Raw genomic sequence first — 10,954 nt, forward strand, 5'->3', positions numbered from 1 at the left:
ATAAAAGAATCGATGCCCACTATCCAAAATGCACAAAGCCAATAGAATCTTGTTAAAACAAGACAAGATGCTACCCAATTAGGCAACCGACTGAGACAACTAAAACATCTCCATCTGTCCCATCAAAAAAAAAAAAAAAAAATCTCCATCTGAACTGCCAATCTCTGTGACAAAAACCTTGTGATGGATTTACTCATTTTATGCCGACCAAAAATCCAAATTTCGTAGAAACTATGAAAACCCAGTTCCCGTTTGAGTCCTAGAAATACCATTTCCTGAGAAAGACTTTTTTTTTTTTTTCTCTTTGAGAGTTCTCCAATCTCTGCACCTGTACTTCTAATTCAGAAACACACACATAGAGATGGAGGGAGTGAAGCTGGACATGTGGGGGTACGAGGTTAGGACATCTTCGGATTCTTGTATCTCTGCCATCAACTCCTACTATCACCAGGTCTGTCTGTCTGTCTCTCTCTCTTACTCTCTTGGTGTCTGACTTGGTTTCTTTTCTGAAATGGGTTATGGTTTATGGATGATATGAAGGTGCTTAGTTATGGGAGAGAGCGATCAGTGATTCTAGAAGCGCTGGTCCATGACAAGGACTGTGTGTTGGCCAATATTTTGGCTGCTAGTTTCCTATGCTCCTCTGATCCTTCACGAGCTCCTTCTCATATCCAAGCCGCTAAGTCCCTCCTTGTGAGTCTTTTGTTTTGGTTAGACATGGGCACATGGCCCTTCTTTGTTTTTACTAGTTTTTTTTTTTTTGTTTTTTGTGGGGGTTCTATCTGAAATTTCGTTATTCTGCAAAAGGAGCAAGCGACCAAGTACGAGAAAGCTGTTTTTGATGCTGTTATTTATTTGATATCTCAAGACAGAGATGATGATGTCGCTGTCGAATTATATTTTAAGGTTTGTGAGGATCTCAACTCATTATTGAGACATAGTTTTCCTTTTATGCTAATATGTTTGTTTAGTTCTCATGTTGCTTTGTATCTTATGTCCAATGTATCTTTATTCATAATTCAATACCAGCTTTTAGATTGAAAACTTACTTGAATTGAATCATGTGATAGCTATTAGTGAATAGTGGATTAAAACAAATATTTGATGGTTTTAGCATCATATTGTTTGGAACAAAATAAATAATTCCATTTATCACCTAAAAAATGTAACCAGTAAAGTCACTGATTTTGCTCTAATGATCTGTTAAAATGTGTTAGAATTGTGGTTAATTAATAAATTCACCATTTCCCAACATCTTAAGCTTTTGAAGCAATCGGTAATTTAACAAAATGTAATTTTTCATGATGAACCTCTCTGGTCCTCTAGTTATGATATAACCGAGTGATCTTTTTATTCACCTAAAAAATTATTTTCAACCATTTTCCTACAAAATTATGATACTAATTCTAGGTGAATAAAAATAAGTGGTGGGAGGGGGAGGGGGGGGGGGGGGGTGCATGCCCCCTTGGCTTTTTAATATTTCCCTCTTCCCTCTTACAATTTTTATATTTAAAGAGGTTATAGATAAAACTTATCAATGGTGGCTTTCAAAAAATTGATCTTGCTGAGAGTTGCTTTTAATGGTTTAAGGTTTGATCTATGTTTATGATTAAATTATAAAAATTTCATGGTTTATGCACAAATTTGTTATATTTAAGCATTTGGCACTAGTGATAAATGATTGAATTTATACTCTGTATTATGTAATTGATATAAGCTCCAGTCTCCATGGTCATTTGGTCTAGGTTTGCTCTTTAGTGTGTTCAAATTTTTCTTGTTTAATGTGATATCTCTATTTTTGGCAGCTCTTAAAAGATTTCCCAAGAGATCTAGTATCCCTGAAGAGGGCCCAAGGGCTATGCTTTTACATGGCTCGAGCTGATCTGTCCTTGGATCTTGTTCAACAGGTTCAATTTTATCATTATTTCCTGAAATTGTTGGAAGAGTATTTTCTATCAGGTTCCTTGGGGATGTATGCAGAGCAATGTTGACAAAGCATAATGTTATATGACTTGATATATGACATTTTAACTTAAGGTTCTGAAATCAGTCACCTCATCTCAATTTGATTCATGATTTGTAAATTCAACAGGTTCTACCCATAAATCAAGAAGAGAATTACATATATGGCATGCTTGCTTTTCCTTTGCTGGAGCTTGGCAAAATGGCAGATGCTGAGAAAGCTGCAAAAAAGGGATTCGAGATCAACAAGCAAGACTATTGGGCACAACATGCTGTAAGCTATCTCTATTTTAGTTTAATTAAAAAGATATATAATTTTATCTCCTGTTTATAATTAAACCAGATTGCCTGCTCAAGATTTTTACATGAGTCAAAATTTTGGTTTCCCATCATTCAATATAAAATGGAATATTGAGCTTCTTGGATTTTTTATATACAAGGATAGTGGTTCAATACTCTTAACACAGCTCTGTAGAGTTGATAATTATACTTTGCAATTCCTGATCATGGAAAAAGTTTTGATGAATTGAGAAAAGATTGATCATTTATACAAGTGTGGTTTCAAATTTTCATTATGCGGCCAACCTAGTTAAAATTAAGAATCAATACATTGTCAGTTCATATTACTGTAAATAAATTGTCGCAGTAAGAAGGATTTAATTAAGTACCAGCCCCTGATCGATTACCATAATATTGATTTTCCATGCAGTTGTGCCATGTTCTACAGTATGAGTGCCACTTTAAGGAAGCGGTGGAGTTCATGGAAGGATGCTCATCTTCTTGGAGTTCTTGTGGATCATTTATGTATGTATAGTTAGTTTTCTAAATAATCTTGGTCATGAATTTTAGTCTCTTTTCTTGCTTTTTTGGATGTCCTAAAAACCTTGTTATCTCCAGGCTGACACACAATTGGTGGCATGTAGCTCTTTGTTACTTGGAAGGTAGTTCTCCAATTCAGAGAGTCTTAGAAATATATGATCATTGTATTTTGAAGGAGTTGGAAAGAAGTGATGCTGCATGTCCAGAGGTATATTGTTTTGTGCAAATTCAACACAGCCCCCTTTTTATTTATTATTTATTATATTTATATATAGATACTATGAGTCCTAAGTCCTACTTCTTCTGCTTCTAGGTGTACTTAAATGCCGTTGGTTTATTATTGCGGTTGTATGTACGTGGCGAAATTGATGCTGCTGATGACCGACTCAAGATCTTAGCAGGTTGCCTAACAGATGAAGTGAGCTACAATATATCATCCTTGCAAAATAATTGTATATTTGATTGCTTAATTTCTTGAAAATGACTTCATTGGAGTTATATACTGTCAGGCAATTGATTCTTTAATATGTGTGTGTGTGTATATATATATATATATATATTTTTTTTTTTTTTTTTCCTCCCTCAGAAAAAATGCTATGATATTTATCAAGGCATCACATGTTTCTCTGTTTATGGAGCATGGTGTTACCTATATAGATTGTAAAAGGCTTCCAGATAGGCCCTCAACAGAATCTAAAACAATAAATAATCATTCTCAAATGTTACATGCTGGCTTAATTATTGGCTTACTAAACAGTCCCTTAGCAGAAACTGAAAAATCAAGCATGCATTTGTGTCATGTGTTGTATTTTAAGAGTATATCATAATATTCTCGTGTATTTGGGCATTTGTGGAACAACAGTAACATGCAATATCATGCCACTACATCAAATTGCAATGAAACTCTAAACCATGAAAGCTGGTAGATGTTGAAAGTGTAAATAGTTTCTCAACTTCTACACAGATTTTGTTGATTGTAGTGCTTACTTTCTTCATTCTAAGTATTGTTGGCAATGTACGACAGAAAATTCTTTTTCTTTATCACACTCAACAACTACAATGTTTCTTTCATGTTGTTCAAGCCCCCATAAGTGCATTGCAGTTCATCTTGTTATGAAGCTACCCTTGTTATATGGACCAAAGACAATGAAATTTAAAGTACCATCTGTTGACAAGGTAACAAAAAGGTTTGTGAAAGGACTAATAAATCACTTAAAAGATTGCCACTGTAATGTGTGCTAGGTCTATATGAACTTGATATGAAACACACATATCAAATGTAAATTTTCTCAGTTGGCGTGTTTAATGTTGTATTGGTAGTCATCCTCAAAACAGTATCCGTATATACCATGGTAGATATCATGTGAGCATAATTTAATTATAATGCAATATTTGGATGTGTGCCCCAAAATGTTCAGGTGAATTGGTACATAGAGTGGCACTTTGATTGCTTGATATTATGGGCCTTGGCTAGTACCGGAGAGCTGTCCAAAGCAGAGGATTTACTAAAGGGATTGAAATCCAGGTTAGATGGATCTTGTCCTCTTTCATCCACACCTATTAAAATGTAGTCCAGCAATTAATGAAATTCTGTTATCCTGTAGATTTTCTAGGATGAGCAAGAAGAAGCAACAGAAAATGCACAGAGGAATGCTGGTTTGTACTGATTGTTGCTTCCTTTGCCATATAATGACATTATCTATGTTCTATTATTTGTACACTTCTCTATTGTCTGTTCATAAGCTACCTTTATTCTCCTTTTGTTTCAGCAGTAAAACCTTTCTGGAAAACGACTCTTTTTTTGGGAAATATTTTTTAGAGAACTAGATCATTTTCTTGTGTTTAGTTCCAACCATGACTTTTTCAGCTCATTTTCATGGTTCCATAATATTAATTTTTCTTGTAATTCCAAATAATTATATGAACCAAAACTTTCATTTATAGCATGAATATTATGTAAAGCAACTAGAGAATTGATCTAAAATTAATTAATTTTTTCTCAAATACACTTTAACTAGTTCACAAAACATGAAAGTATAAATATATGTATAAATGAAATGTCCAAAATTGTTAAACATATCATACCACTTATGAACTTAATATAACATAGAAGGACATCACTTGACCCAAAAGACTTAAGCTTGAAAAAAGAAAAAAGAAGACTTCAGCCTATGACTATGTTATATTAACCACTCAATCTTGTTATTCTTATTCAATGTGGGATTTTACTCACACATGTATTCCCAACATGTACATAACCATAAAAAATAGTTAAACGTGCAAAAACGGAAAATATTTTAACTCTGGCAGCTTTGGTTTAAAGGCAGAAAACATTTTCCTCTCAAAACTCTTTATTTTTTATTGACCATGCAACAAGTTTTTCGTGGACCAGAGTTTCCTACCATACCAAACATTGGGAAATGTGGAAAACAGGTTTCACTAAAACAAACGGAGCATTAGTGGTCTATTATTCACATTAATAGGCTCTACTAAATTCTAACCACATGGGGATAGAGCTTTTTCACTCTTTTAGGAGAAATTAGAACTGGCCTTATAACATGTACTCTGAACAAACTTGCCCAAAAAAGAAAAAGAAAATTCTGGAAACTTCAGCTCTATTGCTATTATCATTCATCAATGAGAGAGATCAGGAAATCATGATTGTTGTGTGTGTGTGTGTGTGTTTATTCATTGTTATTGTTTATAGTTTAGACCTGATAATATTTTCAAACTTAGGAGTTGGTTTCATTCCTCCCCCCTTCCCCCCAAAAAAAAACTAAGAACAAATTAAAGCTCTCTATTTTTAAATTTATTTTTTTTATTTTTTTATTTTATTTTATTTTTCCATTTTCAAATTTGTTGTTCTCAGCTTGCAGAAGCCTTATATGAGTATGGGAGGGGAAATGACAAAGAAGCATTGCAATTGCTTGGTCCAGATTTTGATGCCAATAACTGCAAGGTATGGTCATCTATTACTGAACAACTTGATCTGGGTGCTCCAGAATCTGGCCAGTATTTTCACATGTTGGAGTTTATAATATGAATTTTACTCCTTTATGCTAGGTGATCGGTGCATCTGATGAACAAGTTGATGTATTCAATGAAATCTGGTACAGTATGTTGCTTAATACTGGACAAGCTGTGGAGGGTAAGACATAAATTTTTCTGTTGCCATCAAACTTCAACATGGTTTTGTTTTAACTGTAAATTTTTAATTCTAGCAATTGAAGTAATTGAGAAGCAGATCAAGAAGCGAGAAGGAGTCCCTTTCTTGTGGCGACTTTTGGTATAACTCTGCCTTATCTATGAATTTCATGCTTAGTAGTTCTGTATAAGAGCTTTAAGAAGTTTTGCACCTGGCATAGTCACATGAAGTAATATAAGTTCTTGAATCTGTGCTTCAGGAAAGAGCTTATAACCTCGCAGGAAAAAAGGAAGCCGCAATCATAGGGGAGAAGGCCAGGGCTTTGGAGACTGCATATTTCAAATAGCCAGTATGACCACAAGTTACAGCCAGATATGTTATTTTCTCATCTTTGGTCTCAGCGGTTCAAGATATTTGAGTAGCTAATCACACAAATACCCTGCAGTATATTTCGCACACTATGTAAGTTGCACTTAATTGTGCTTCTTCAAACGTGTGCTAATAAAAAGGTACTAATCTATCAAGTGTACACTTGCTCCATACCATACTTTATGTAAAAATAATGTAATCCTGAAGTGAATAATGACTCATTCGGTGTAGAGTGACCTTGTAAAGCATTCTAAACTTTAGTTCATTTTCCTCCATACCTTTTTGTAGCTTTGGGTGCACGTGGATTGGCATTAAGGAAAAATGAGAGGAAAGAGAAGAAGGGGAAGTCAAGAACCCTACTAAGTGACATTGCATTTTAATCTGCTTTTGACCTTAAGCCATTCAAGTTAAAGGGGAAGGTGTAGAAAATATTGGCTTGTTGAAATCAAGATATAGGCCACAATTGAATAAAGCACTAGTGGAGTGTTTGGATGGATGTGATCAAGTGATGATAGCATGTAGTCAAACGCAGCTTTGGAAAAAGAAGACAAAAATTATTGCATGTTCGATCTCAGGCGCAATAGCCTTTTGTTTCGAGGGACTAAGTCTTATTAAAAGTCATCTCACTAGCAGGCTAGCAGCATATGGGGTGACTTGGGTTGTGCACATACGAATCAGTCTTTTTGTTAGAATTTTCTTCCAAACAAGTCTAGTCACACAAAAATTCATAAACAAGTATAATGACAACAAATTTCACAGATGATAAGTTACCATTAGAGCACTCACATTCACATTCACATTGGTCGCTATTTTAGCCCCCAAACAAAACACTAAAAAGCACACTACGGGTCAGTTTAGATATCGTTTATTGTTGAAAACTAAAAATAGAAAATATTGTAGCAAAATAATTTTTAAATATTTAAATAATATCATGGGACTCAGTTTTAATCAAAATTTTGTTAAAAAGAATATTTATAGGTCTTGTGAACAGTGCATCAAACCCACTAACAAAACATAAACGCGCTGAAAAACGTTTTCAGTGCAATTCAAACTAACACTACATGTGCAGTGGTAAAAAGTTAAAAATTTATACAAACTAGCTACCGGCAGTTTACTGTAGTATAAAGTGATTAAAAATATTAGTTTATTCCAATGGGGTCACATCTTCTCATTATATGAGACATAGGTCTCATGAGATTTTCCCTTCTTCTTCTTCTTTTTTTTATTTTTTTTATTTTTTTATTTTTTATTTTTTTTTAATGTGAATTTTCCCTCGTTATTGTAACATAAAGGTAATAAAAATAATTAATAAAATAGTAAAAAAAATAGAACTTTTAATATTAGATGCACTATGAAATGAAATGAAGTGTTAAAATAATTTTTTAATAACACATGCTCTTAGCTAACATTAAAATTGATGGTAAGTGATGATCCCAATGCAATTGTTGTTGCACAATCAAAATCTATCATCTTAAAAAGTCATAAAATTTGTTAAGTATGTTAAACATTGTTGTTTAACAATAACTTTAATTGATGCTAACAAAAGTTGTCGGCAATAAAGTGAAAAAATGATACTATTATTACAATCAAAATTCATTTTCCTTATAAATCATGAGAATCTTTAAGACATTAACATTGCTCATTTTCTTAAATCTATAGGCTGTGGCTTCCTACAAATATGAACCCCCAATACATTTTTACTAGCATCTCAATCATTGCAAATTCATGAATAACCCAATGGAATTTTTTTAAAGCTTTATCATAACATAACACAAAGTTATAATCGAATAATGTAATAATTATCACTCATGATATTCTTGTTCATGTGAACTAAGCAAAGGACAAAAAGCTAAACAGCATTGCAAATAGCAATGCAGTTCTGAATTCTGATAAGATTGAAAAGAAAAAGGTATGGATAGACACAGAACAATAAACAAAGCAAAGACTGAGCACAGTCGAGAATGCTGAAAAAAGCTGACAGATCTATTCACATTCTTCTTTCTTAATGCTATTACACATATCATATTAATAAACTTCTATATATGCTTCCAAACAAATATTATTAAAAAAAAAAAACCCTCTGACAAAATGTGTTTTTTAGTTCATCAGTCAAACTCTCCCACATGTGCAAACTGACCCCACTTTTTTTCTCAAATCAAATCAAAAACCTTCGAACTCAACTCTTTGCCACGTCATCACGCCCAATGTCCCTTGTTGTACAACTCCTAATCCTCTTAAGCTCTTCCACAACTTCCTTAGCATCAGGACGATCATCCTTGTCAGCCGCGACACACCTGAATGCAAGCTCTGCCACTGCATCAACGCCGTCCATTACACCCCCATTATGATGATGATGATCGAGCCTCAGAGCTGGGTCCACCACTTGATGCAACAGACCCATTTGAATCTTCGACACAACAAGATCAGCAAGAGCGAACTCCCTCTTGTCACGGCTCTGATCCACTGGTCTCAACCCAGATATGAGCTCCAAAAGCACCACACCAAAACTGTACACGTCGCTCTTCTCTGTTAGCCTGAACGACCTGTGATAATCCGGGTCTAAATACCCAGGTGTACCTTGTGGACCTGTCCAAACATACCCAGATGAAGAAGAAGACGATGTCGTTTCTGGAAAGACTAGCAGCCTAGACAACCCAAAGTCACCAACTTTGATTCTCATATCTCTTTCAACGAAAATGTTAGAGGAAGTAATGTCTCTGTGAACTATAGCTGGTTTCACTGAGAAGTGCAAGTACTCAATAGCCAAAGCAGTTTGTAGAGCAATGTCGACACGTATATTCCATGACAAAGAGGCTTTGTTTCTGCTATGAAGGTGATCAGCTAGAGTGCCATTTGGAACATAGTCATAGACTAAGATTAAGCCTCTTGGGTCACTGCAATAGCCGTGGAGTTTGACGAGATTCGGGTGTTGGATTGAGGACAAGATCAAGATTTCGTTGCAAAAGGACTTGGTCGAGAAGGCTTTGCTAGTGGCTTTGTGGTGGTGAAGGTATTTGACAGCGACGATTCGATTATCGTGGAGTTGGCCTAAGTAGACTGACCCGAACCCACCGTCGCCGATTTTGCGTTTCGGGTCGAACTTGTTGGTCGAGGACTCGAGGTCTTCGTAGGTGAAAACTGGTGGGAGGAGACTAGCTGAGCGGTGTCGATGAAGGAAGAGAGTGTTGGGGTCTTCTAAATCTGAAGGGGATGAAAGTTTCAAACGCTTGGACCTGAAAATCGCTGTAGCAACGAGGAGTAAGGTTGCGAACAAGAATATCGAGCACAAAATAGCTAGTCTTTTTGGGCTGTGTTGTCGAGGCCATGGGGAGGAGTGAGTGTTCTGATCATAGTGAGAGCAAATGAACTGCTTTTCTGGGTCGGTGGAGTTGAAGCCACAGACACCGTTTTTGGACTCACAATCTTTGCAGCTCGAGAAGTAAGTGCCTTGAGCTTCGTCCCACTCGAGTTCGATCCCAATGCTGCTGAAGAATTTGTCGAGGTAGCCCAAGATGTCGTCTTGGCAGCGTTGGTCTGAGATAGGACTTTGTGCGGAGCTAGAAGTGCAACCCTGGAGTAGCTGAAGTGGGTTCTCGATGAGGTTGCATTCCCAAGCGCAATGCTCACAGTATGCGGGTTTTAGATGGGAACAAGGTTGAAGAAAAGCGAGTCGAGAACAAGAAGAGTCTGAGGCTCGAAATGGTGAGCCTGAGAGGTTGATAGAGCGATTGGGAATGGAGGGGAAGTGAGAGGAGGAACAGTTTGAGTGAGCCTGTAAATCATTGGCTTTTGTGGTAGTGTTTAAGAGATGTGGGGTGATTGTGAGAGAGAAAGAGTTGGGGTCGTAGTGAAGAATAGAGAAGGTGAGGTTGTTGATGGAGATGGTAGAGTGTGGAGTGGAGCATTTGATTTGAAATGAAGGGTGGCCACAGCCTTGTAAAGTTGAGAAAGGAAAAGAAAGGGTGGAAGTGAATGGTGGGCATGGAGATCTGAAAATCTCTGGCTCTGAATTGCATCTTTGAGCTAACACACAAGTTGTGAAGTATAGGTACAGATGCAATATCAGAAAGAGGAAAACTAGTTTGGTGGAATGTAGTGGAGGCATGGAAGAAGAAGAAGAAAAAGAAGCTGAGCTAGATTTGTTGTATTGCAGTCATCAAATGTGAGATCTGAAATCTGATCTCTAAAGAATATTAATGCAGATTTGTGAGCATAGGTTCTTGGAGTTGCAGAGAGAGAGAGAGAGAGAGAGGGAATGAGCTTAGAGAATTGAGAAAGTCACGTGAAGTGAGGTTGAGTGAAGACAAAAACGCCTCAGTAGAAAAGGCTGGCCAGTTTGCCTAGGAGACATGGGAATTGGGGTCCGGAGGAGGTGTGGTGTGTGGAAATTGCCGAATTGGAAAATCTTGGCCATTCTTTTCCTTTTTATAATAATTAATGTCTTTGTGCTTTTAGAATTTGGCAATTTGCTCTCACCTTCAGCCTTTCTCTTTCATTTTTTTGGGACATGGTAGGTGACTGAATGTTGACCTTGAGGCTTGAGGTATACCCTTAACTGAGAATCGATTTATTGGTAAAAAAAGTTAAAAACAAATAAAGTAATTATTAGAGTGAGGAAAGTAAAGTGCTAAATGTATAATTATATTAGTTACTGTGAGG

General features: G+C 36.0%; 2 protein-coding genes across 4 annotated transcripts; one reads left to right on the plus strand and one right to left on the minus strand.

Annotated features, from left to right (window-relative positions):
* The first annotated feature begins 46 nt into the window (after positions 1–46).
* On the plus strand, positions 47–7,053 carry LOC126718680 (uncharacterized). Of its 3 annotated transcripts, XR_007653012.1 has the most exons (15): positions 48–451; positions 541–693; positions 808–906; positions 1,806–1,907; positions 2,093–2,236; positions 2,672–2,766; positions 2,860–2,989; positions 3,095–3,199; positions 4,200–4,306; positions 4,386–4,437; positions 5,651–5,740; positions 5,845–5,929; positions 6,003–6,067; positions 6,186–6,435; positions 6,584–7,053. XR_007653012.1 is itself a non-coding variant. In XM_050420995.1 (14 exons), exons 1-14 carry the CDS (start codon positions 362–364, stop codon positions 6,270–6,272), a joined length of 1,404 nt encoding a protein of 467 aa, XP_050276952.1. In that variant the 5' UTR covers positions 48–361; the 3' UTR covers positions 6,273–6,582. The 3 variants fall into 3 exon arrangements, 2 of the variants coding, with proteins under 2 accessions (XP_050276953.1, XP_050276952.1); XM_050420995.1 differs by lacking the exon at positions 6,584–7,053 and having other exon boundaries at positions 6,186–6,582; XM_050420996.1 differs by lacking the exons at positions 541–693; positions 6,584–7,053 and having other exon boundaries at positions 47–451; positions 6,186–6,582.
* A 1,204-nt stretch (positions 7,054–8,257) lies between these two features.
* LOC126718682 (LEAF RUST 10 DISEASE-RESISTANCE LOCUS RECEPTOR-LIKE PROTEIN KINASE-like 1.5) lies at positions 8,258–10,700 on the minus strand. The gene has a single exon (XM_050420997.1). The coding sequence runs from the start codon at positions 10,398–10,400 to the stop codon at positions 8,472–8,474; it is 1,929 nt and encodes a 642-aa protein (XP_050276954.1). The 5' UTR covers positions 10,401–10,700; the 3' UTR covers positions 8,258–8,471.
* Between the last annotated feature and the right edge of the window lie 254 nt (positions 10,701–10,954).

This window comes from Quercus robur, chromosome 3, assembly GCF_932294415.1.
Source record: "Quercus robur chromosome 3, dhQueRobu3.1, whole genome shotgun sequence".
Classification (NCBI taxonomy): Eukaryota; Viridiplantae; Streptophyta; class Magnoliopsida; order Fagales; family Fagaceae; genus Quercus; species Quercus robur.